At 40.6% G+C, this 27,446-nt stretch overlaps 1 protein-coding gene and 1 non-coding gene across 5 annotated transcripts; both read right to left on the reverse strand.

Annotated features, from left to right (window-relative positions):
* Positions 1-2,828: 2,828 nt before the first annotated feature.
* On the reverse strand, positions 2,829-26,459 carry ZCCHC8 (zinc finger CCHC-type containing 8). 4 transcript variants are annotated; one of them, XM_030860188.2, is made up of 14 exons: positions 26,199-26,459; positions 24,984-25,026; positions 22,365-22,439; positions 20,701-20,806; positions 19,417-19,491; positions 17,061-17,164; positions 16,877-16,942; positions 16,251-16,311; positions 15,634-15,776; positions 15,198-15,340; positions 12,148-12,269; positions 10,736-10,822; positions 10,350-10,467; positions 2,829-5,064 (listed from the first exon to the last, which is right to left on the reverse strand). In XM_030860188.2, exons 1-14 carry the CDS (start codon positions 26,395-26,397, stop codon positions 4,286-4,288), a joined length of 2,121 nt encoding a protein of 706 aa, XP_030716048.1. In that variant the 5' UTR covers positions 26,398-26,459; the 3' UTR covers positions 2,829-4,285. The 4 variants fall into 4 exon arrangements, with proteins under 4 accessions (XP_030716048.1, XP_030716050.1, XP_060166332.1 ...); XM_030860190.2 differs by lacking the exon at positions 26,199-26,459 and having other exon boundaries at positions 22,365-22,393; positions 24,984-25,028; XM_060310349.1 differs by lacking the exons at positions 16,251-16,311; positions 16,877-16,942; positions 17,061-17,164.
* LOC115855556 (small nucleolar RNA SNORA9) lies at positions 21,767-21,901 on the reverse strand. The gene has a single exon (XR_004040493.2). It is a non-coding gene; the product is annotated as a small nucleolar RNA SNORA9 (small nucleolar RNA).
* Positions 26,460-27,446: the final 987 nt, after the last annotated feature.

Here is a 27,446-nt window from a genome sequence, read left to right on the forward strand (position 1 = left end):
GCTCTTTGGTGGGGCTAATGACAGACTCTGGGAGGGCTCATGCCAAGGATTACTTCCCAGAACTTCTGCTGCCAGTGTCCTTGTCCCCACGGTAAGCCACAGCCACAGCCACTCCCACCCCGCCTCTGCAGGAGACACTCAAACACTAGCAGGTAGGTCTGGTTCAGTCTCCCCTGGGGTCACTGCTCCTTCCCCTGGGTCCCGATGAGCACACTACTTTGTGTGTGCCCTCCAAGAGTGGAGCCTCTGTTTCCCCTATTCCTGTTGAAGTCCTGCAATCAATTCCCACTAGGCTTCAAAGTCTAATTCTCTAGGAATTCCTCCTCCCATTGCCGGACCCCCAGGTTGGGAAGCCTGACCTGGGGCTCAGAACCTTCACTCCAGTGGGTGGACTTCTGTGGTATAAGTGTTCTCCAGTCTGTGAGTCACCCACCCACCAGTTATGGGATTTGATTTTACTGTGATTGCGCCCCTCCTACCGTCTCATTGTGGCTTCTCCTTTGTCTTAGGATGTGGGGTATCTTTTTTGGTAAGTTCCAGTGTCTTCCTGTCGATGATTGTCCAGCAGCTAGTTGTGATTCTGGTGTTCTCGCAAGAGGGAGCGAGAGCACGTCCTTCTACTCCGCCATCTTGGTTCCTCTCCAATGCAGCTATTTCTTTAGGAGACAAAAAAAGATATTTCCTTTAAGACAGCTTTCACTTTTACCCCTCCACTCCAATATTTCAATATAAACATTCTAGCTAGATTTCTGATTTTCAAAACATGCTTGGTTCAGAGACTTCCACATTATTAAGACTATAGAAACGGCTCTGTAATTAAGAACTATTTAGAAACCCTTTAACCAAATAATTTAATCCTAAACATTTAAAAGTGAGTTTATACCAGTAAATCAAACGAATATATTAAGTTGAAGAAAAAATAATTTTCTTAAATGCTAAAGAAAAACACAGCCTGTGTGGACACGAGTTCTTGGGAACTGAGTCCTACCTTACAAATTCACGATTGTTACAATACCTTTGCTGGTTTTATGTGCTAATGATAACCTACAAAGTATGAGACAGAAGGGCAAAATGATTCCATCAGACGCTGAAGAACAGAACCAACTAGGAGGAAGCCTCTTATTGGCACAAAGTAGACTGTATTTTGACCATGTAAGGACATGCCACATTTGAAAAAAGAAATCAGTTCTTCAGTATTTTAGTAAGGACGGTGACTTCTTTCCACTTACATGCTCAAGGAGATGACAAAGAGCTGGCCTCGTTTTAGCAGCCTGTATGACAATTCACATTCCTTTTCACGAAGGCAAAGATTAGAAACAGGTCCCCACCCGGCTCCCACCAGTCCATCCTGAAGTGCAAGTGTTTGGTTATGACCTCACCTCTCTACACCTGGAGACCTGTCACAGCATGGCCAAGTCCAAACAACAACTCACTCCTCCACCCAACACTCTCTTCCTAATATTCAAATACACCAAACAGAATGCATTTAAAAAATGGGGCCCCTTCTTAAGGCAACCACTTTCCATTTTCCTGGGTTCAATTCTATAAAATATCTCCTCTCAAATTATTCTGAATTCTGCTTTAGGATTTCACTTCCTAAAATACCACTTGGATGAGGTCATTTCACATTGCAAGATCTTTAGCAAATCCTTTGTCTTCATAAAATTCAAACCCCATAGCAAAGCAATCAAGAGTTCTTAGCATCAATGAATAAACAATACTTTTAGGTCTTTTTTTTTCTACCATCCTACATTTCTTGAGTGATCCTGCTTGGTGTTACTCATGCCATTTCTTGTGTATTTCAACCCTCATTTTGTCTACGGAAATCTGTAGTTCTACCTACCTTTTTAACGGATTAGCTCAAAGGTTCTCCTTTCAGAAGTCTTCAGATACCCTCCAGTCGAATACTGAAACCCCTGGCCCTGTGAATTTAAAGCCAGTCCTTCCTAGGTGCCTCTCCCACCACCCCAAAATAGCCCAGGTACCTTGCTCGCTTCACATGGCCACATGATCAATCTCCTAAGAGGAAACCATCCATTTTCTCCTGCTAGTAGCCAAGCTCCTCTTAAAACAGATTCTATCATTTTCTTCTTTTAACGCCCCAAAGCACATAGAACAACTCAAGTGGGCCCTCAATAAGTAACTGGATAAACAGAGAAATAGGAGACAATTTTTTGAGAAACTAGTGATTTATAGAGCTTTTGACAGAGAGGCAGTTTAATGGTTAAGAGCATGGATATGGGGGTCAGAGTGATCTGGATTTAGGTTCACCAGGTTACTCAGCCACTGTGTGTCTCAGGCATTTCCTCTAAAAATGAAGTTAATGATCCCTACCTAATATGGCGATTGTGACCATGGGGTAATAAAGCACGAAGAACCTCAACATGATTGTCTGTGGGACATGCTAGAGAGATAACTGTTAGATTATCTCTGGTGTCATAGAGACTGCACAATGTGGTGTTTAAGGGGCACTGAAACAACTACTTCTGTGATTTAGGGAACAGTCAAGTCTTTAGTTGGACTGGCCTCTCAACAACCACTTTTTTTTTTTTTTTTTTTTGGCCGTGTCATGTGGCACGTAGGATATTAGTTCCCCGACCAGGGATCTAACCCACTGGACCGCCAGGGAAATCCCAACAACCACTTCTTAATTGCTGACAAGTCCTTTTGACCTCTCTATGCCGCTGAAGTTTCCTTAGGTTATGTACATAATGTGGTGGTAAGACATTTACCTGACAGAAACGTTGAGTGAGATAATGTACGTAAAAGCACTACGTAAACTATTGAAAAAGATCAGTGTTATTATGGACTTCGACTCAGAGAAAAAAGCCAAAAGTATTAAACATTTTATTCAATTTCTAGCACATTCTGTGAGGGCCTTGAAAATAAATTTCTCTCTTTCATATAATTTTTCTTCCCAGTTAATTTGGTTTCTCAAGTTCCCAAAACGAAAACCGAATCTGAAATGGTTATATTTTGCTCCCTCTGCTGGCCTGTGAGAATAACGCTACCTAACAGGAATCATTCAAGATCATCTAAATGTTTATTTTCATGGACTTGAGTATAAAGATGTAATGGCATTCCACATAAAGACAAAAAACATAGTTTCAGCTCTATCTGATATATCTGACAATTAAACACAATTTTTTACGTCTACTTTTTGTTTTTAACAATTATCATAGGATTCAAATCTAGAAAATTATTTTTGTACAAAGGCTAGCTGCCCTCCATTTATCTTTTTCAAAATGATTACTTTAAAAGGTCCTGCTGTTTCTATATTTAAGGCTGAAATCCACCGAAAATACCCAAACTTGTAATTTCTTTATTTCCTTTGCTGCCACTAATTTTTGCAACCACAAAATTTACTTCCAAACTTACAAGGTTGTATATACTTATTTAACTGTGAATCATTTTTTTGTATTCAAAGTCTCAGATTATGTATATGAAAGCTAATTTATTAAACCTTTGTACACAAAGATGAACATACCTGTATAGCAAGCTTATATGAAGAATGAAGTTACAAAAAAGTAAAAGTGTTATTAAAACTGATGCATGTAAATCACTTACAAAAGTACCCGAAATGGGATAAAGCTGCTCATCCCTGATTTTCTCGTTTGGTTCACACGGTTGAAATAGGAACTTTAAATGGTTAGAATTTTTTCTTTTTAAAAGTGATATATTAAACTTACATACAGGATAATTAGCAAAATGTAGAAAGGGAAAACAATGTACAAAAGACAGATAAAAACCATCACTCTTGACAGACACAATCCAAAAATAGTATAAACCTTAACAGACTATCTCTAAACCAGCTCCTACCTACGTCCCACCCCCCACGGTTTTATCAGCAAGAATAAAATATAGTAAACCAGCAAGCTCAGTCTTTCTGTTCTTTAAAAGAGGCCTGACTTCAGACCACAATTAAGCCTTAGATAGACTTTTTTTTTTTTTTTTTTTTTTTTTTTTTTGCGGTATGCGGGCCTCTCTCACTGTTGCGGCCTCTCCCGCTGCGGAGCACAGGCTCTGGACTCGCAGGCTCAGCGGCCAAGGATCACGGGCCCAGCCGCTCCGCGGCATGTGGGATCTTCCCGGACCGGGACACGAACCCACGTCCCCTGCATCGGCAGGCGGACTCTCAACCGCTGTGCCACCAGGGAAGCCCTAGATAGACTTCTTTTAACATGGGAGGGACAAACAGGAAAATAATTTTACCTGTCCACTTAGTACTAATTACCAGAATGCACAGTTATAATTAAATAGCTCTTGGTGCTATGTCAAAAGCAGTTTATTCAGAAGCCTTCTTGTTTTTTTGCTGGTTTCGGGGCGAGTTCTTTAACAAGTTTCTTATCCTGAGGTACATTCCAGTAGATTCCGCCATGTTCTCGAATTCAAATGGCGTTATTCCGGTTGCAAACTTGCTCATGTCAGGGACAGGGCTATGGATTTTAGTGGCTGTTCCAGGACTGGCGTCCGCCTGAAGGAGCTTCGGGCTGCTGCCTCCATTCTTGACCTCACAGTCTGACTCGACCCTGCCGCTGTCAAGAGCACCTTTAGAGTCTACCTGAGCCGGCTCTTCCTCTTCTTTCTGGCCAGGCAAGGCAGCCTCAGAATCTGGACTCGAGGTTTGTTCAACTTCCGACTTCTCTGTACTGGTGTCTGGTACCTCAGCCTCATCTGACATCTGCTTTTCAGATGTTTTTCCCTCTGGGACAGGGAGGTCAGGCTCATTCGGGCAAGGTGAAGAGGCAACCGAATTCCCGGTTAAAGGTGTGTCAACAGGAATATCAGAATCACTGTTTACGCTCTCCGCCTGCTCGAGGGCCGCCCAGATCCGCCTCTGCTGTTCTTCAAGTTCCTCCAGAGTCAGTGCGTCCTCGTCCATAGTCACAGATGCCGTTCTGGTCTGGGGTGAGTCACTGGGAGTGAGTAGCGGGGTGCCCTTGGGCAGCGGAGGCGTGAAGATGGGTGGAGGGGTGCTCCGGGGGAGCGGAGGAGTGCCAGGGGGCAGCGGGGGCTGAAATTGAAAAGTTTCACTGCTCGGGGACCCGTGCGGGACCTCTGCATCTGAAATGAGGACGTTGAGAAACTTTGAGTTGCCATATAGCATTTATTTGGTTTTACGAACACTTATTATTTGAACTCAGGTGAATCCAGAGGTTCACTGGCCAAAATTACTGGCTTAAGAGGGGCAAACTGGATCCTCAGATACCATGACCATCACTTAATGTCCTCAATCCACCTGAAAAGAATATCTTCAGGGGAAAGGTCGGGGTCTCTGGCGCCGGGAACTTTAACGGAGGGAAAACTTGAACACAGCAGGAAACTGGGCTGGCACTTCAGCTGCCTACACTCCAGAGTGGGTGGAGGCAGAAGGATACGAAGTGGAGCTGGCAGGGTGGGAAGGTCCCTGGCTTATCTCCCAATTCTGTACCCTCAGTCTAGTCTGCTCGCCTGAACTGTGCGTTCATGCAGCCAACTGGTCACTGGCCTTCACTACCTGTACGTCCCACAGACACAACAGATCTGACCTGTCCAAAACAGAGGATCTTTCCCTAAAAGTCACACTCTTCCCCTATTTGCTAAGCTCGCTAATAGCACCACCGGTGGCATCGTGCTGAAGTCTCCAAAACTGAAACCTGCTCGTCATCAGACAGTCCTCCCCCTTTCCTTCTGCCCACGCCAGGTCCTTGGCTCTCTGGGGCCCACCCTTTCCTGCAGCCTGTCATAGGTGCTGCGTTATTTGGGGCCACTACCGTTTGTCAGGAATATGAGTCCTTCCTGCCTCTGGACTCTTCTTCCTTATATTCATCCTCCAAACTATCAGTCTTTCTAAAACACAAATCTGGTCCTAATAACACTTCCATCTCATGAGAAACTCTTTAGTGCCTTCCCATCACCTACAGGAAGACGTCCGATCTCCTCTGGGCCTTAGAGGCTCTCACAACCAAGAATTTGCCTATTTCCACCATGTCATTTCTTACTGCCTGGTTTAAAAGACTCCGGCTGTCGCACTGTTGTTGGACCAATGTGCCGTGATGCTTCGTGCTTCTGTATTTGCATTTCTCACTGTCTCAAATGCCCTAACCCTTCTCATGGCCCTGGTAAATCTCGGAATCCATCCCTCAAGATGCAGCTCGAAGGCATTCTTGGGAAGAGGCTATGACTTTATCCAGCACGGCTGCTGTTTTTCCTTGGTGCCACTATTACAGTTGGTGACCAGCTCTGTGATACTAACCTCTGTATCTATCACTACAGGCCACCACATTTATATTAAAATGATGTTTACACATCTGCAATCCTAGGCGACAGAGAGCCGTAACTAAGGGTAGCACTTGTGTCTTATTAATCTTCCTGGCCTCGGGGTCTAGCAGAGGAGTCTGAAACACACTATGTGTTTAAAAACTTTGGAAAAGTCAACTGCATCACACAGAATCATAAAGCCTATGCAAAACCAGCCTGAACTTTATTGTACAGGCAATAAGATCTGTGAGGAGGGTAATACACTGTCACTCAGAGTTTAAGACGTTAACTCAATCAGAAGAGCAAAGAATGGATAAAAAAGCTGAAAGGAAGGATTAAAAAAAAAATCAGTTATAAGGGCGCCAAGAGCAATCAGGTGAGAGAAAAAAGCCTGAACGAAGAGGCAATTTCTGAGACAGTGTTTAGATTTCGGTAACTGGCTAGAAACGGAAAGCCACCATTACGGGTGGATGCGGCTGCAGACGAATGGCATCTCTCAGTCTCGGGAGCTGCGAGAGCACGGGTGCTGCCGGCTACAGCAGAGAGCACAGAGGAGCAGCTGGCAGGGAGAAGGGATGGCAAAGCTAGTGAACTACTTGACAACGTATGTATTTTGTGCTTTTAAGAATAAAACATAACTAAACAGTTTAACCCAAGTTTCATTTTGCACAAAATACCACAATAAACACTATTAACATAAGAATGCTAAATGGGAACAGGACGTTCAGGTAGTTATACTTCACAGTTCCAAGCTGAATCATTCTACCCACAGGTTTGCAATATGGAATCCATTTCACTTATAACACATGATTTGCTAATAAAATTTTCCACAGGAAAATGGCAATTAGACTGACTCACTGTTTCTTCTTCTTGGGAATGAGCTGCCGACAAAAGTCACTCGAATTACTACGCCTTACAGAGTTCCGCCCCTGCAGGGCAGGAAGAAGCTGGCGACAGGGGGATTTGCGGTGGTTCTGGGGTGGGAAGGGCCTGCCTTTAGGACCATTTACGAGGGTGTCCATAAACCAACCCAGTTCAGTTAGCAGACCCTCTCGGCCCTTTCACGAAGCAGCCCTATAACTGGCCTCGATAATTTGATCTGTTACTACTCACTGAATGATCACTTAAGTTGTTCAGAACGAGGGTAGGGAAGGGGGTTGCTATTTACCCCCTCAAAGACCCTGACATTCATTGTGCTGAGAGGGAACATAGAAAACAACATGTTTTAACAAACAGAAGGATGGACTGGGGGTGGGAAGACACATGGAGGTCAAGACATGTGGCTCGAGGCCTTGAGCTTTACATGTGGTCAGAGTATTCTGATCCTGGCACTGGCCCATCTTTTAAGTCTGTGGCTTGGGCAAGAAAGCTCTTGTCACAGGGTTCTTTGTCCTCAGCAGGTGAGTGCATGTTATGGTGGCTTCTTTTAGAGGTGCTGCTGTTTCTAAAAAGGCAGAGGCTTACTTAAGCTTCTGCACAGAGGCAGGCGCTTGTAAACAAAACCAGTTGCCTCTGCTGATGGCTGCGACCAGAGGAGCCTTTAGCAGGTGGTCTGGGACCTTGAACTACATTTAACAAATGTGTGCGGGCAGGCAGAAGTCTCAGCAGATGGCAGCAGAGGCTCGGAAGCAGGCACAACTGACGAAATAATTCACTTACAGACTGCAGGGCGAGGGGGATCTAGCGAACTAAGGCACAGGCTTCGGGGTAGGGGCCCAGCTGAGTCCTCAGAAAGTGTGGCCGAGGCAGAGACCAGATATATAGTGTGGAAAGAAGGCATTTCAGGCCTTTTAGGCACCCGGGGTAAATAATCTTTGTTCTGCAAAGGTTCTGTCTGTCTTACAGAGAACTAAAGAGGTTCTAATTACACTGTTTATCCCAGGGTGAGTTAGGCAAAAACTAGCACTAGATCTTCTGCCCCAAATTCCACTGTGGACTGAGAGCCACGGAAGAAATGTGGAGGCACTAAACTTGGATTCTTTTTTTTTTTTTTTTTTTTTGCGGTACACGGGCCTCTCACTGTTGCGGCCTCTCCCGTTGCGGAGCACAGGCTCCGGACGCGCAGGCTCAGCGGTCATGGCTCACAGGCCCAGCTGCTCCGCGGCACGTGGGATCCTCCCGCACCGGGGCACAAACCTGTGTCCCCTGCATCGGCAGGTGGACTCTCAACCACTGCGCCACCAGGGAAGCCCCTAAACTTGTATTCTTGAGTCTCACTTCATCACATGGGCTCAGGCTGGCTCTTAATTGGTTAATTATATATGAAAGAGAAAGAAAGAGACAGACAGACAAACAGAGAGAAACTTCCCTTAAGAGGAAGGTTTCCTAGGCCTCAGAAATTCCCTCACAAGAAACAGAAGCAGCAGCTCCCAGCACAGGGCTCAAAGTGCCTGCACGTAGTGTGTGGACCTAGTTACGGACCTGCCACCACCGCAAATTCCCAAACCTCGAGAGAAAGCAACTACATCCCAAAGGGTTCAAAATACCAAGCTCGGTGTCTTTTCCTCAGAGGTACTCTAAGTGCCTAAAACCAAAATTCTCTTCTTATGGGGAAATTTCTTCCAACCTGAGTTCCCAGGTGGTGGAGTCAGATGACTGGCACTAAGAGAGAGAGAGAAACCAAGATTTTTGCCCTTACTCAGAAATCTTGGCTGTGGCCTTTGATAACACTGGGAAGTGCTGGGCTCTGGGAATGTAATTGTCTGGGACAACTGCTTTTGGGTTTTGGGGAATTGCTTGCTTTCAGAATTTCATAGGTATGTAGCAAAGGCTGTAATTCTGTTTCCTATGAACTCTTTGGCCTTGTTAAAAGTGAGACTAGATATTGAAGTAAGGCTGTAGGTGCTAAACGTCCAGGTTGTGAACTTTACTCAGGTATCAAGACTCCTGTGGTAAGAACAAGCAGAATAAAAAACTGGGGAAAATGGTTTGGAGGCTTTAATTTTGGACTTTGAAGTTGCTAGTGCAAAATCATTCAATCTGGGGATTTAAGGTGATTTAATCTGCAACCTTTAAATTCTCCCTGGGTGCGGCTTCCCGGCAGTCCAGTGGTTAGGACTCCGTGCTTCCACTGCAGGGGGCACATGTTCAACCTCTGGTCGGGGAACTAAGATCCCGCGTGCCGTGTGGCATGGCCAAAAAAATAAAGTAAAAATAAAATCTCTCCGGGAATCTGAAAATGGGTACTCGGGGTGGGGAGGTCTCCATTCAAATTTAAGGCAATTTACATTGCTGGCCTCTTATTACTAGAGCATCTGTATGCATTTTACCCTAATGTTGCCATTTCATTTCACTTTCAGAACATCCGACATGCTACATGGGACCAGAGTAGAGGGGCGTGGTTTGTGATGGGCAACAGAACAAGGGGTGAGTTTTCATCTTAGGTTCAGAGTGGACTTGGAGTTTATTCAATTAACACAATATTCTGACCCATTCCAGAGCCTTCTGGGGGCAAAATCTAAACTACTCATCAGTAGTCCCAAGGGGAAACCCAAAGGAGTGGTGGTTGGTAGTGGGGTAAGCGGGGACTCAGAAAGGTGGGAGCATGACTGTCCTGATAACTACTGATCTGCTGAAAAGGACTGTCACAACCCTGCTTGACCACAGGTTCCACGGTAAACCCAGAAGGTTCAGAGAACAAAAGGCTGGGGGAGTATCAGAGGGCAAGGCCTTTGTTCCCTCCTGGGTTTCTGAGAGGACGGACTTTCCTCCTGGTTTCTCTTTCCTGGAGGGAGGAGGGACTTAGTGGATTTATACACTTGGGAAGAGTATCTGAGAAAGCTTGACTTAGCTCTGCCCTTCTTCCTCTCGGGAGCTGCCAAAGGGGAGCATGTTCCACTGCTTGTCTCAAAGCACTGCCCACCAGAGGGGCCGGTCCAGGTCCAGAACCACTGGGACTGGGTGGGTAGGTCTGTCTAGCTCACGTACCCAGTCGGCTGCCCAGCTGGCTCTCACACCAAGCTTTGATCAGCAAGAGTGGAGATGCTCTGATATCCGAGGATAAAAGAAAAGTTAGTGCTCATAAAGAGCTTCCTCTTTCTTATGGAACTCAGGAGCGTACAAATTCACCCTACTTTCTGAAGAAATCAAAACCACGGGATGAAACCTACCCGAGTCAAGCTCCATGTCAGCGGGCGAGGCTGCCAAGCTGCCTTCCTTCTTCTGCTTCTTTGGGCTACTAGGCCTGGGCAGAGACGAAGACCTCTTGCTGCTGGACCTCACGCTCGGCTAACGGAGAACCAAACTGAACACAAGTTAGGCGGGTCCACAAAGAATTGAACCCCATCCCTTCACTTAAACATGATGTAGAAAACCAATCTGGAGCTAAGTCCAGGTAACTGGTGAAGGCAGTTACCTTTTTCCTTTGGATTCATCAGAAAACACAGAGTGCTTTATATCCAAAGCGAGAAAAGGCAATAAGATGCCTAATGAGTTACAAAATTCCTCAGATAGACGCGATACATTTTTATAAACCACACTCTGAAAATCTATTTACCGCTTGGAAGTTAGAAGTTAGGTAATTGGCAAACACGTCTTTCTGCTGACATGCCTGCATTGGTATGGAACCAAACATCCTCCATTCCTAATGATGAAAAGAGAAGAGAAAAATAAGTATGTATTTGGAAAACGTCATGCTTTGAATAGTCTGCTGACAGGAGGTAAGGTGGAGGTCTCAAATTACATTTCTGCTTCATATGTGACTTTTCCTTTTTGGGGAAATTAATGAAAATAATGGAGCATTGAAGGGGAAAAAAACCCCAACTCTGCCTGCAAAATGATCAGGACCGAACACTAAAAGACTACTTGACAAAATCGCTTGGCCCAAAAAGGTTCTACCTACTACAAGAAGAAGTTACAGGCATTAATGACACAGACTCTCATTCGGCCTGGCTGGCTCCCGCCCCGCTCCTGACGCACCAGCGCTGTTCACAGGACTGTTAACTGTTCCCTTTTCCTAACTCGCTCACTCATGCTGATTTTTCTATCTTCTGTTCTTTCCCTTTCCAAACTGAGCAATAATCTTTAGGTTCAACATCACTCGTTTCTCTCTTATGGCCAGTAACACATTCAACAGTGGTTCTCAATAGAAATCACTTTGGGCTCTTGTGAAACCTATAGATTCCAGGGACTAAGTTAAGTCTAAGGGGGGGCAGGGGCGGTGCTCAAGAATGTACATTTCTAATGCACACCCCAAGGAGATTCTGATGTGGGCTGGTACTTGGACCCACTTCCAGAGGGACTGATGGTCTGTACATGCAACTCAGCCCTTGATTAATTACACACGTCTTCGTATCTGTTCACTAGACTGTAAGTTCAGACCTTTGGCTGTTTCTCTGAAGCCCAGTCCCTAAGAACACCTAGAATGCATTTTTATTAAAATACCACCACCACCATCACTACTACAGTTAGTTGTTAAAGCCTGAAACCTAAGATGAAAGTTGGAAAAGATTAAGTGTAGCAAACCTTTCTTGTATAGGAGAAATTTTACTTTGGGGAGGGGGTGAAGAGGGAAGAGTAGGAAAAAGTTATAGTAATACTTAGATTTATTAAAGGCAGAAATTTACTTCCCAATTAATTCTGTAAAACTTATAACACTGCTTCAAACCATCCCATATTTTAAAAAAATAATCTTTTAATTTTAGAATAGTTTTAGATTTATAGAATCTCACCATTCTATTTTAGCTCCTTTTCTTAGGGCATAAAATTGGAAAAAACTGTGGGTTTTCTTTTTGATGAATTCAAGATTTCACTTAATATTCTAATCAACATAAAGGAAATTAAAAAATTAAACACAAAAGTAACACATTTACTTCTTTATGGAACAGTAATTGCTACATAAGCTAACATTTTGAACAATCTACATAAATAATGTCACATCCCAGAAGAATAAAAAAACAACACACTTACATCTGGAATTCCTCTGGGAGTAGATATATTAAAACCTGGATAGTTTACCAGTTTCGAGAGATCGTAAGTGACACTTTTATTTTGTTGTACTTCTCCAGCTTCTGTTTCTCCATCAGCACCATCTATTACAGACCATCAAAAAGCTTAATATTGCTAGATGCCCATATAAATGCCTCTCCAGACCAAAAGCAGACCTGGAAAGTGCTTAGATTCATGACCACAGAATTATTCCGAGAATAGCTTTAATTATAATTTGTCTGAACCATTAGATTAGAATTTTTAAGCAACATGGACATATTATTTTGATAAAAATAAACATTTAAAATCTTGGAAACTTTAGTTCTTCCATGAGTTATTTGAAAAGTCTGTTTTGCACTGGTCTTTGATTTGCCTAATCCTCTATTCCAATTCTTTATTTAATAAACATTTATATAATGGTCACTGTGTATGACCTAGTGTTTTCTTTTCAGATAGTGCTTTAAACAGTTTACAAGTATTCATTTGCTTAATCTTCATAACAACACTAAGAGGTACATACTATTAAAACCACTTTACAGATGAGAATCGTTTTTGAAGGATACTTAGGAACCACTTCATTATTTTGAAAAGTACTAAATAAATCGAACATTTTATTTTGCCTTGTCTATATACCTAAGGAAAACAAATAGTTGATGAGAAGTTTCTCTTTATATAAGTTTTCAGGATAAGAAGCCAAGTAATGAAAGAATAAGAATATAACCAGTATGTCACCCGTCATTAACAGATAGATATAGGCAATGATCACCAATGACTGATTCCACTACAATTCACAGGAAACAGAGGGACAGAGAAACATGATAAAATAACACCATGGGGATGCACCAGCAAAATCTCGAAAACTCAAAAGGACAAAATACAGAGTTTTGTTAAAAACCAGAAAGGGAACTTACAGATTAAAAGAGATTTAAGAGGCTCTCAATGATCTACAATCTTTTGTCCAAAGAATCTCTATTCAAACAAATAAAGAGAGAAAGAGAAAGAGAGAGAGAGAGAGAGAGAGAGAGAAAACAGAAATGCAAGCACCTACAGAGTGGCAGGAGCAATGATAATTTGAATGTCAGCATGACTTGGGGATATATTAAAAGGTTGTGCTGGGGCTTCCCTGGTGGCACAGTGGTTAAGAATCCACCTGCCAATGCAGGGGACAAGGGTTTGAGCCCTGGTCCGGGAAGATCCCACATGCCACAGAGCAACTAAGCCCGTGCACCACAACTACTGAGCCTGTGCTCTAGAGCCCGCGAGCCACAACTGCTGAGACCGCAAGCCACAACTACTGAAGTCTGCGTGCCTAGAGCCTGTGCTCCGCAACAAGAGAAGCCATCGCAATGAGAAGCCCGCACACCGCAATGAAGAGTAGCCCCCGCTCACCACAACTAGAGAAAGCCCACACACAGCAACGAAGACCCAACGCAGCCAAAAATAAAAAAATAAAATTTAAATAAAAATTTTTTTAAAAAGGCTGTGCTAAATATTCTTTGGTACCACTTGAGGTGGGGGAGGGTTGGTAAATTTTTTATTTAGCTTTTATTTAATTAATTAATTTATTTTGGCTGTGCTGCGCGCGGCATGTGGGACCTTAGTTCCCTGACCAGGGATCAAATCTGCACCCACTGCAGTGGAAGTGCAGAGTCTTAACCACTGGACTGCCGGGGAAGTCCCTAAATTTTTTATTTTTATTTTTAATTACCTAAGTAATATCTAGAAACACTCTGATTTTTAAAAAATGTACAGCATTAGAGATAATACTAAAATCTTAAGCCCAATCCTGTTTTCATTCTCAGGGATAACCACTGTTGATTTTGCTGTATATTGGTTAGGACTTTAAAAATTTTTATATAAAAAGTTATTTACTATCCACCAGATGCCAGGCACTGTGCTACATGAAAAATAAATAGATACAAATTGTGACAGGGCATGAAGAAAACAAACAGGGTAAAGTGATAAAGACTGGCAGAACAGGTGGGTAAACATGGGAGAGACACATCTATTTATTTATTTATTTATTTATTTTTGCGGTGCGCGGGCCTCTCACTGTTGTGGCCTCTCCCGTTGCGGAGCACAGGTTCCGGCCGCACAGGCTCAGCGGCCATGGCTCACGGGCCCAGCCGCTCCGCGGCATGTGGGATCTTCCCGGACCGGGGCACGAACCCGCATCCCCTGCATCGGCAGGCGGACTCTCAACCACTGCGCCACCAGGGAAGCCCGGGAGAGATACCTTTAAATAAAGTGGTCAGGGAAGGCCTCTATGAGTCCAAACCCTGAAATCTAGGTGGTTCTTGGTTAAGATCTTTCAAAAATATCTTTTACAAACATAACTCCTCATAGAAAATATAGAGCATTGTTTCATCCGTGTGGGTTTTTTTTTTTAAATTTAAGATCAATGGTATCATAATATTAAGTCATCCAGAAACTTGCCTTTTAAACTCAGTATTGCATAGGGATTTTGCCACATTAGCTCCATGGATTTACTCCATTTTTAAAAATACCGCAGGGATTCCACCCCCCAGATCTACCACGGTTTACTTAGCCATTCTCCTTTAGGGCCTTAATGTTGCTTTTAATTTTTCACTATCATAGTCAATGTTAAAAAGTATCTTTATATACATACATTTCCTTGTGCGCACGTGTGACTATTTTTCTAGAGGAGGTACCTAAGAGAAGTTCTAGATCATAGGAGGGTTTATTTATTCTAATTTTTATAGGTCTCCTGGCAGAGATGGATATATTTCTGTTGCCATTACTGAGAAAGGCAAGAGCTTATGAGGTCTAGCTGGAGAACCAATACCTTGCTAGGTAGTCACTGGGCAAGTCCAGATAACCATCTGATAACTCTCACTGAAGTTTTAGCTCCTTCCTTGTAAAACAAGGGAAACACCATCAAGATATTTTTTAGTTAACTCAGCACACACTAAATAAGCCAGCCATTCCCACCCTATTTTACTGTGATTCTTTAATTAAAAAAGAAAAAGATAGAACACTTAAGCTGACTTATCTAACTGAACATACTATACCTTTTCCATCATAGAGTGCAAGCCCTGAGGTCTCTAGTTCGGCCTCTTTGAGCCAGCCTGGTGGGTATCCTAGCTGGCGCATTCGATATATAAAAGGTGGAAGACTCTTGTCCGTCACACCCAGCGCATCCTGAAGTTCCTCACTGAGTAAAAATAAAAGAGGAAGAAAAATACTGTATTCTTGTTTGGATGAAAATACATACTGGTCTGATATTTTAAAACTCTTCTGTGTCTTATATTACACGCCTGTGGCACGGTGCCTATCAAACACATAGTTAAAATTCCAATAAATCTTTTTGGATTAATTGATGTACATTACAGAGAGCCTTGCTAGAGAACACTTACTTATATCTTGATTATTACCCTGAAGATCCACAGAACGTTCCATATAGTGGGGAAGCAGAAATGACATTCTATGGTAAAATGACAGAGGTACCTGATAACTCCTGGCTTGAATCTTCCAAATCTTTCTTCTACTTCTTCTGCATGGTATCGCTGCTGAAAATTCTGACTGCTTGTCTCACCACAGGCATCCATATACTCTTTTCTCTTCTCACTTATTCGAGCAGCATTCCGAGGCTAAATCGTAATGTGTTCGGAAAGAATGGTATCGAGCAGTTTAGAAATACTTCAGAAATTGAATAAATATAAGCACTTTTTCTAGGTCAAGCACACAGATTATTTCAGTGTTAATGCATAAGGGACAGGTATAAAAGAGTGGATACTTTAGGAAAATAAGCAAAGAAGAGAAGCAGTCCCTTAATTTCGTATTACCTTGGTACTATCATAACATAAAATAAAGTTTTGAAAATAAGTTGTCTAAAAATGAACCCTCATAATGTTTTATTCATCTCAAATACAGAGTACTGTAATAAATTATTGTTTTTTTAAAATCTAGTATCTTTAAAACTTACGTATAAATTTGGAAAGATTTCAAAATCAAGGACTATGGGAAAGACAGGAAGTTTCTTCACATCACACAATGCCACAGATGTATTGAAAACATTAGAAAGCTCTGGTTCAAAGATTTTTTTTTATATGAGAAAAATTTACCATTGGGCAATCTTTCATTTGATGCTCTTCAGAACCACAATTGAAACAGTGAGGCTTTGGCCTATTTGGTCAAAAAACAAAGATTTTCATAATGTAAATAGAAATATAAAAGCAAATCAACAAAATTCTGTATGACAGCAATGTGTATCAGAGACAAGAAAGCATGTAGATCGCCAATTATTATCTGCAAAAATGAGTACACTTTCACTTCTTGTGCTTAGTGATTTAAACAAACAGTACTTTTGACCAAGTCTTTTAACCAAGAACCCTTGTGTTCCTGACTGATCTGTTACCTCTGAGTTTTGTCAGTGGCTAATAATAGAAGAACCAAGGCAAACAGATTATCCTATTTTCCTTTAGGTAACGTGGAAAGGGGTAGATGGTTATAAGACAGCAATCAAACTGACAGCAGTAATTATACCTTTCCACCCACCCAGGCACATCAGGAGTGAACCAATGAATATATAACTGACTTAAACATTTAACATGTCTATATATTGAAATTCTAGTTTAATCTGTTTATTTATCGTAAGCTAGCAATAAAGAATATTAACTTTTCAAGCTAAAAGAGTTCATGGTTTTGGTTAAAAAAGAAGAAGAAAACAAAAGCAACTCCCCACACAAACCTTTTTGCCTTTACTTGTATTTCTTGCCCTTCTAGAGAAACAATGTGGCTGAAGACTTGCTGGTACCTTTAGTGAGTTTTATTAAGGAATAGTTAGCATAGTCTGCAAAATTTGGTTTTTTTTTTTTTTAAAGGTGAACTTAATGGCAAGATGCATAAAGATCTTCATTCACTATGTAGGATACTTGGGTATTTCCCATCCTTCCGTAAGCTGAGGGTTTTCATTTAGTAGCGGTTGCCCCAATTTATCAAGGCAAAAATTAGTAAAATACAGGACACTTCCTACAACCTGCAGAAAACAAGTCAAAAAATATTGCTATTTAAGCAGAAAAAAAAGACATTAAATAATGTAAGACTATGATTAATTGTTTTAACAATTTATTTCTGGATGAAATTATTAGAAATAATAATCAACTCCCTAGTTAAAGGAGCCACATTCTGATGTTTAAGTAAGATCTCCATCACTGAATTCCCCTCTGTTGCCTAGATCACTGAATTTTTCCTGTTGGATCACTACTATCAGTTGCACTTTCTCCAGACTTAAAAAACAAAAACTTTTCAACAACTCTTATATTCCCTCCAATTTCCCATTTCTTTGCTTCCTTTTGCAGCAATATCCTCAGACAGTTGTCTACATCTATATAGTCATTGTTTCCACTTCCTTTCCTCCCAATCACTCTTTTCCTTTCCTTCCAATTTTTGGGAACAATTTCCTACAGAAAAGTTGAAAAAAATGGTACAAGGAACACCCATGTACCCTCCATCTAGATTCAACAATTGTTAACTGACATTTTTGTGTGCACATCTCTACACACACACACACACACACACACACACACACTTTTTACTGAGCCATTTTTAAAAAGTAAGTCGACACCACTATCATCTTAGTCTAAGTCACTATTTTCTCCAGCTCGAGATTAATACAATAACTTCCTTCCCAGGTTCTAGCTTCCACACATAACCAGCTACAGACTCTATTCATGACACTGCACCACTAAATACTTCAGTATGAGCCTTCTAAGAATAAGGACATTCTACAAATCACAATACCACTGTCATGCTTAAGAAAATTACTAACACCTTAAAATCATCTATATCCAATCTATTTTCAGTTTTCCACAATTTTAAAGACATGGGGGTGCTGGGATGATGAAGAGCCCACAGATCTTACTGAAAAGATTTACAAGGTATGTACACATCTCTACAAATGTGATAAAGGCTGATATTTGCAAAGGTATCGTTTTAGATGACCCTATAAATGTCAAGTGGAAGAACTAGGACCAGTGATTGGATTGAGTACAAGAAGCACATTTCAGCTCAACTTTTAGAGAGTGGAAAAATCTATCACAGGTGTGAAGAATGAAGTGGTTCGTCTCATTTTTCAAAAAAGTGAATCCCAAGTTACTGGAAAGACTCAAAAAAAGAGCAAAATGCTCTAAGGGCACTTAAAAGAAAGATTCCTGAATTTGAATTAGATAACTTCATTTCCCTTTTAAACTCTAAGGTTCTGGGATTTAAAGTGGCACCTGCCTGGAAATGGGGGATTCTGCACTTATTAATTTAGTCTTAATTGTGGTACATCAATGGGACACAATACTCCATGAACATGAAAACTAGTCTTCCTTTAATGGAATCCAGGATTACATCATCTTCTTTAAAAATTTTTAAGTTGCAAAATCACACCACTACACTGCACTGACACTGCTGAATTTTGCATAGGTACTGAAAGGGCTAAATGTAGGTTCATCCCTGTAAATCGTCTTCTGTTTTTCACCCACTATTGTAGTCTGTCCACATTTAACACTTCCTATCTGCCACCTGTTATATTAGCTATATATCCCTCTCAGCTTCACCCATCTCTAAGTTCCATAAGCATGCTTTCTATATCTTCATCCAAGTTCTTAAAAATGAGTAGAGGTGGGACAGAGGGATGAATAGGTGGAATAAAGAGAATTTTTAGGGCAGTGAAACTACTCTGTATGACAGTCTCATGGTAGATGCATATCATTATAAATTTGTGCGAATTCACAGAATGTACACCACCAAGAATGAACCTTAATGTAAACCATGGACTCTGGGTGATAATGATGTGTCAATGTAGGTTCATCAATTGTAACAAATGTACCACCTGGTAGGGGCTGTGGATAGTGGGGGAGGCTATGAATGTCTGGGGGCAGAGGATACATGGCAAATCTCCATTTTTCAGTGAACATAAAACTGCTCTAAAAAAAACCAATCTATTAAAAAAAGAAAAAGAAAGAAAGGAAAGAAGATGAACAGAGAGGATAGTCAAGAGAAAAATAAAGTCCTCCAAAGTATATATATTGTGCCCCCAGGCCACAATGAAATAGTTATTAAAAAGCAAACTATGGTATTTAGAGGCTGAAGCCTACACTGTTGTTTACAACAAATTTAATGAAAGAATGTGTGATCGTCTGACGACATATGCCTATACCACTTTATCATTTAAATGTCACCCAATGGACATAGGATAGGAAACACATCTGCAGAATTCAAAACTTAAATGTCCAAACTTACACTAAAAGCTTCCTTATTGTTAACAGCACTGGATTCTTCTACTTTATGGTCCTCTTCTAGCATAACACTGGAAGGCTAACACAAAGAGAAACACATGTTACAAAAGGTAACCAATTTTTAACAACTTCAATTTCAAGTATTAGCCATCTGAACACACTTTATTTTCTAATACATACCATTAAGGTATATAAAATTTTGAATTCATTGTTGTCATAATTAGGGTGAGTTGAGAAGTTAAGCTAGGTAGGAATGTTTATGAAAGAAATCTCCCAAGTGGGAAAGTTAAAAAGATATATAAAAGATAGTATCTTCTGGAACATTAACATACACTATGACTTTTTTAAAATTATTTTTACACTATGACTTTTGTGTTAACAAATATTAATTATGGAACTTTCAACACTTAAACTGACAAGACAGACTTTACCTTGAAATCAGATAATCAAAGATTAAAATAATATATAATTTGATATTACTGGTCAATACTGTATTATAACCCTTACAGACCTCAAGCCACTACAAAATTCTGAAGTGTTTCCTAAATCAAATATTAAATAATATTCAATATGTTTTGGGGTTTTTTTTCAGTATGGTTTTTATTGTTAAATGTATTTTGTTCCGTGAATCTTTAAAAATTATATCTGATGGGTGAAAACTAAAGGTGATAAACAAAAAATTTAATTAATTAGAATACTCCATTCTCCAACCTCTGAGGATAAACAGCTAAAGATCCTTATTTGAGAGACCTACTTACCTTAATTTTTAATTTAAAAAAAAAAAGCCCAGAAATCATAATTCTGATTTTCTTAAGGTAAACTCATGCCCTAATATTCAGAGTGGAATCTCTCAGATTTCTTTGGGCATGCTGTTGATTTTTAAAACAAGTAGAAGGGAAAGAAAGGATGGCATATGAACCTGTTCATTTTAGATAAAAAGAATCCATCTTTTATAAACCCCAGAAACAGAGATTTTTTTTTCTGACCTAAAATTAATTTTCTGCCCCAAACCACGTGTCCAAGTCAGGGAATGGAAAATAAAAAGGCTTCAGTTTTGAGTGCAGCCAGGTGTGAATATGACTCCCTGAGAAAAGCACCCGTGATCCAAAAGAAAACCCTGTGGCTGCGCTGGTCAGACTGTGGAGAAGGAAGCCCGGCTGCAGGATGGGAGGTGAAGAGTCAATCTCAACAGTCATTCTGGTTTTGATTCAAGAGGATCCCTGGAGCCTAACAACTGGCAGTGAAAAGCATAACCTACTAATCTTAAAGTCTCTTAAGTTTGAAATACCTGGGGCAAAAGATTAAAGGAAGTCTTTTCCACATCATTTTTCTGCTGTTCCTCAAATCTTTTTACTAAATTTGATACAAATTCCTCTATTTCTTGATGATATTGCCTGCATAAAGAGGACAAAATGGTCAGAACCCAGACAGAGTAAAACATTGACTTGATTGAGTTTTATGCATTTTTAGAAGATGTCATGTGTAAATTTTGTTATTTTGTTTTTCAGAGTTTATCAAATCGCTCTTTGTAACACTCAGGAATCTATTCCTTAGGAAAAATATATACATTGTTGTCAAGTTAATAAAATGATTACAATAACCTAACACAGTGCCTAGGCTGTAACAGCTGGCAAATACTTATGCAAAGACTAAATGGATTTTATTTATAAATTTTACATACTTAATTTTTGAATATATAGTAAATGGTTCAAAATTCAAAAGAACTAAAAGGGTGAGTTACATAATGAAAAGCTCCCTTCCTACCCTGTCTCTCAGCCCCTTATTTCTGCAACACAGAGATAATCAGTGCATTCAGCTATCCCACATCCTCCTCCCAGACACCCTCTCTGCACATATAAGGAAACACCTATGTAAATATTACACTGGAGAAAAAAAGACCGAAATGCAAGAAAAACGACTGAGGTCTATTTTCCCCAGCTTTCCAGGTCAAGAACCACGTTCATCAAATATTTTTCAGTGTTTGGTTCAGGAGGGGCCAAAAGAGCCAACCTCCTCTTTACAGACTTGATCCATCAGGTCCCGTTAGCTCTGACATTGTAAGATTTCTGCAGGCACAACGCCAGGTGAGCAGTGCAGACATTAAGACTGCCAAGGGCTTGAGTTAGAGGCCGATTCGGACGGTGACAGAGGCGCTGGAGCCCCGCGTGCCCAGCACCGTGCTGCTCCTGTGCTCACCACAGGCTGCTCCACCCTCCCAGAGCCTCAGGTTCTGCTTCTGCTGAGCTGAAGTAGCCAACGGACCTGCCACACAGGTAACACCCTATGTACGGTCCCTTTACCTTGCCCGGCACCTAAGATAACAATATGATTAAGTGACACCGAAGGGGGCAAGCAGGTGTCTGAAATGTCTATGACCATGCTCTGAGGAAGGGACAGGTCAAGGCCTCAAATCATGTCAGAACATTCTAGCAAGCACTGCAGGAATGCACTGAGTCATCCTAGACCCAAGCATGCTGGAAGGCTTGCAAAGGTCTAGTTTTGCTATTAAAAAGAAAAAGAAAAGCACGTGGGTAAGCTTTGAAGATAGCCAACAGGGAAAACTTAGTTCCCTGACTGTGGCAGAGAAATGGTTAAGATTATTTATGGTGGTAGCGGTGACTTTTATTTGAGGCTATTTATTGGGCTCTTACAGGTGCTCATTTAGCTACTTAAGAGGTAGTTACTATTAGTGTCCTGTTTTCCAGTGATGAAACTGATACGCAGAGAGGGTCAGTGACCTGTCCAGGTTCACAGATATAGAACGTAGAGGAGTCCAGCTTCAAATTCAGGTTTATATGACACTAATGTCCTCACTTTTATCATGATTCCATAAATTTCAAGTAAAAGAATAAAGATGGTATATAAAGTAAAAATGAGAACAGCGTATTTATAGAAGACATTGTATCATAAATACATCAGCTCATAATATTTAGGAAAGGGAAAATTACTTACTTTGAAATAACATTGTTCATAAATAGAATCTGAAATAAAGGTCCATCTAATTTAGTATTGTTCACCAATATTCCACTAAAACAGAAGTTAAAACATATTCTTAGAAGACATTAAAGTAAAACTTGCATATGTATATATAAACATTGACTCTTTATAATTCTTAAGTACCAAAGATCATAGAATATTTTACAAATAAGATCAAGAACCACAAAGAACTCCAGTTTTTCCCACTTTAACAGTTTTTAGGGGTATCTTTTACATTACATATTTTTAAAAATATTTCATAAAAAAATTAAAAACTGGGCTTCCCTGGGGGCGCAGTGGTTGAGAGTCCGCCTGCCGATGCAGGGGACACAGGTTCGTGCCCCGGTCCGGGAAGATCCCACATGCCCGGAGCGGCTGCGCCCATGAGCCATGGCCGCTGAGCCTGTGCGTCCGGAGCCTGTTGCTCCGCAATGGGAGAGGCCGCAGCGGTCAGAGGCCCACGTACCGCAAAAAAAAAAAAAAAATTAAAAGCTACAGTTAATCTTTCAACCGAAAACCTTCTCTACCCAATGGCTGTTTGTTTACAAATTGAGGGGAGGGAGGAATTGAATAAAGCAGGTTACAAGAATATATTTCTGAAAGAATCAGTGAATTTGGCTTGGAAATATATGGGAAATTGAAACACTATAAATAAATGGGTAGACTCTTTCTGGAGGGCAGAGCACACTGCACTAAGTAGCTCAAATCCAAAATTTTAAAGTAGAGATGTAAAAAGTATCTCATTCCTGAATCTGACTTTCAAATACTGCAAAAAACAGAACTAGACTGCAGCCTGGAAATCTGCTATATATCCCTTTGGTAACCTGGGAGCAGATGAATCTGATTCCTCCACACCTGCCTCAAATCCTTCTACCTGTACAGCACGTGAAATAAATCAATCTGTATGTGGAATTGCCCACATCAAGTAGAGAAATAAAATTAAATATGAAGACACCCAGAAACTTGCTTCAATTTGCACAAACTTCAGTTTTAAAAAATACATCATGTTTCTAAAAACTACATGCAATTGCATGACCCTTGACTGGAGTTCAGTTTGAGAAATCAGCAATAAAGACATTCAATTGGGGAAATCTGAATCTGGCTGGGAATGTTATTAAGGAAATCGTGCCAGTTATTAGGCGTGATCATGGTGTTGTGGTAACATGAAAATCTTTAGAAAAAAAAATACATGCTGAAATATCTGGGGTAAAATATGTATATGGAATTAGAAGAAGGAAATATGGCAAAATATTGTTAAATCTAAGTGATGAAAATATGGGTATTAACTGTACTATTCTTTCCACTTTCTGTTCGTTTGAAAATTTTCATCATATAAAGAAAAAACAGAAAAAAAAAAAAAACGCCCCACAATGTTTACTGGATAAAAAGAAGAGACACTTCTGATCATGAAAGTTCCAAAAATAAGGGTTAAATCAAGAGATGTAGGGTACAGTTTTATCTAAATAATTTTATTTTTTTCTTCCTTGGTGTTCTGTAGAAAGCTTTGTCAGTCTGACAATGTGGAGGGCACCAATTAAAAAAAAATATATATATATATATTTTCCTTTTTCAGGATACTAATGCTTGCTTCTTATAAATTGGCAAAGCCTATGATGCTGTAATCATTTGAATTCAGGTGATTATAACCCCCTTATAAATAAATATTTAATGTTTAAATGAACAACTCTATTACAAAGCATATGCTTGTCTAAATATTTTTACATATATAAAAATTGTGATTTTTTTAAAGAATCCTAGTTACATTCAATATGTTTACTACCTAACCAAAAATAAGTGTAGATCTACAAAGTGTGCTCACATAGAGGAAGGAAAGTAGGGCATAGAGAAGTTATTCTTTAGACATATTCTGAAATATGTCTAAATTCTAAATATGTTAAATTCTAAAATTTTAAAGTTTTAGTCACCAGTGTAGCCAGTTAATTCAGCTGGTACCAGGGACAAAAAATTCCATGTGAAACTGCATCAGTGTACCCCATATTCTGAAAGCCTTAACATACCATTCCGTGTAATAAATTTGTACTTTAGGAAATATTTTAATTTAGTGACTACTGAGTAAATTTAATTACAAAATATTAACATTTAATCTTCTATTAAAATCAGATGCCTGAATGCAAATTTACTCACTGTACTTTTTTCAAAAGCAACTACCATCTCTTCTTCTAAAATGCTGCATCTTGCATTATTTCTATTTATGAACACATTTTAATTGTATAAATAAATCTTCAGCTAGATTAATACCGTAATCTGAATTCTAACTTACCAGAAATGTTCGCTGAATAGCAACAGCTAGGTTGATAACTTGCCTGTTCTGAACATTAAGTCAAAAACTTCTGAATTGTCTTTCACACGTATTTTCACCCAATAAGTCAGTTTTCAAAGTTTAATACAGTTGTGAGAATTCAAATTTTACCCTCACAAATTAAAAATAAAGGATCATTACTATGATTTCTTGAGTACAAAATGGTACAAAAATCCTAAACACCCTTTTTGCAAAAAAAAACCACACCTGTGATTAAATATTAATGTCAGGATAAAAAATAAAGGACATTATGGTGCAAATTCAAGATCTCATACCTTGGTCGAGTCAGAATGTTCAATTTTCTTTTAAGTTCTTGATGTTATTACTTGTTAAGGAGTATAAGCCCTCATTAAATAGAAATACAAAGATCATAAAATTCAACTACTAACCTCACTTTTGGTGTCACTGTTATAAACATATACGTTAAAAGACAAATATTTTGAGGATGACACACTTACTGACCTCCTGTTTTGTTGCAGGGCTAGGTATGTGGATCTAAAAACTAAAATAGAGTTTTCATCCCTTCCAACACGGTATTTCTAAGGCAGGGGCACGTAGTTCAAAGAGACTAACAGACTAAACCAAAAATGTTATGCAGCGTAACAGACTGTTAAGACCTGAAGAATCTAGGATGGAATCTATGAATGTTCACTGTAAAATCCTTTCAACTTTTCTGTATTTTGCAATTTTTCATAATAAAATGTCGAGGAAAACGGCATTATGAAAAAATGACTTCGAAAACCTTAAAAGATGATTTACCAACCACTTTCAGGGGTTTTTACACTAGAAAAACTACCTGAGCCAAAATTACTTGCATGTATATTACAAACAAAAAAATACCAAAAATTCTCTAAGAATGGAAATAAACATAGTAACACTTCTTGCTAGAAAGGTTGTAAACATGTAACTAAAGGCAAACGGAAACTTATTTGAGCGTTTTCCCTAGGGGTTTGCAATGGCCCTTAACCACGGAAGCTACTTCAAAGTGGAAGAACTTTAAAATGAATCCCCGAAGTTCATCAAGCAATTAACCATTTCTCTCTGCATGCCTCGACTCCTTAACGCCCCCAACTGCCCATCCTAGCACCACTAACTTTTGCACCGCCCTAAAGACACATCTGCGCCTAGGTCTAAGCATCCGGTATCTCCTAACATAACTACAGCGTGACTGCAATAACTTTAGCTTGGCTCCAAAAAAGGAGATCGGATAGTGACTCCGAATAGGGGAAGAGAAGTGAAGAGTCTACAACTGAACAGCTGAAAGAGTCCGGAATAACGCTAAAAACCTGCCCCAGACTGGGGGGCGGGAGGAGTGAATAAGGTCCAGGATACGGATCCCAGAAGGGGAGATGTCCGCGCCGAGGCCTCGGGGACAGCTTATGCAACCCGAACCCGCGATTCTCAGCCTCGTGGAATTTCCGCCCGCACCCTCCCGGGGACGGCACACACCACACTCCCCAGTGACAGGGCCCAGCGAGCGGGAAGGATATTCTCGACGCGGAGCTGCTCGATGGTTTCCTCGTACTGCCGAAGCCGCTCCCGCAGCTCTGCGTCGCCGACCCCATTCTCGTCCTCCTCGTCTCCGTCGTCGTCCTTGAAGAGAGTGTGAACTGGTTTCGGAGTCGACTCCTCTAGGTGGTCAAACGCCTCGAACAGCTCTAGGTCGCCAAAATCCACCTCCGCCGCCATTTTGGGCTATGGGAAAGATACGAGAAGAGGCGGAGCTGCCCCCCCCCCCGGTCGAAGGCAAAGGTTGTTGGGCGGCACCGCTCTCTAGGGCTCCGGCCGCCCTAAGCCACCCAGTACGGTTTCCTCCAAACGTAGGCCGCTGAAGCTGCATAATAGGCGGGCCAGTCCTGTGAGACTACAACTCCCAGAATGCAGTGGTGTCTCTCATACCCACTTCTGAGGTTGCTCGGGAGCAAGGCATGCTGGATATGGGTTTCTAATCGACTGTTAACTCATTGTTTGCATTGCATACTGGGATTGGTCCTTTTTAACGTGAAGAAAGCCGAACTACATCAGAACGTGTTACAACAATATGAGTTGTCTCTTACGCATTTAAGGCTGCAAAAAATCAGAGCACGATGTACGGCTTATCACAGATCCTGGTGAATAAGGAACTCCAGTTTTGCCACTGACTACCGTTGTGATCTTGGAGAAGCTACTTCAGTTTACTGGGCTTGTTTCACTTTGTCATGAAGAACTAGCTTGACCTTAGATTATTTTAGACTTGTCTGTTGCAGCTTTTGGTGATTTCTCTCCTTCAATCACTCATTCAATAACATTTATTTACCGAGTTCTATGTGCCAGGCACTGTCATAGGAGCTGAGGGTATAAGAGTGAGCAAACTAGAGAAGTTCCTGCTTTCATAGAGGGTACAGGCTAGCAAAAGAAAAAAACAAAAAATAAACATACATGTTCCCGCTCTTGGGTCAAAGTGGATGTTGATGGGTATTCATCATATTAATAGATGATGTGAAATAAAAACAGGAATGGATATGTAAAAAATTTGACATTTCTGTGGGAGTCAGTGGATCGAAGAACTGAGGTTTGAACTGAATTATGAAGTGTTAGGAGGGCAAAGTTGGTGGTGAGTATGGGGGGTGGAATTAAGAGTCCTAGTCTGAAGAAATGGCGTGTAGAACGAAAAGGCAGAGTGGAGAAATATGAGGCTGGAACATTAGGCAAGTACTCACCACATTAGGGACATTGTCTCCACCCCCAAATTGGCAAGT

Source organism: Globicephala melas, chromosome 13, assembly GCF_963455315.2.
Source record: "Globicephala melas chromosome 13, mGloMel1.2, whole genome shotgun sequence".
NCBI classification, from domain to species: Eukaryota; Metazoa; Chordata; class Mammalia; order Artiodactyla; family Delphinidae; genus Globicephala; species Globicephala melas.

What these genes read in the sequence shown, in the direction of transcription:
- ZCCHC8 (XM_030860188.2), bottom strand. Translation starts at nt 26,397, where the DNA reads ATGGCGGCGGAGGTGGATTTTGGCGACCTAGAGCTGTTCGAGGCGTTT. An exon ending in ATGAACAATGTTATTTCAAA is followed by an intron (nt 20,807 to 22,364) that starts GTAAGTAATTTT and finishes CTCTTTATGCAG; the next exon opens with GCAATATCATCAAGAAATAG. An exon ending in AAATGAAAGATTGCCCAATG is followed by an intron (nt 15,777 to 16,250) that starts GTAAATTTTTCT and finishes ATTACGATTTAG; the next exon opens with CCTCGGAATGCTGCTCGAAT.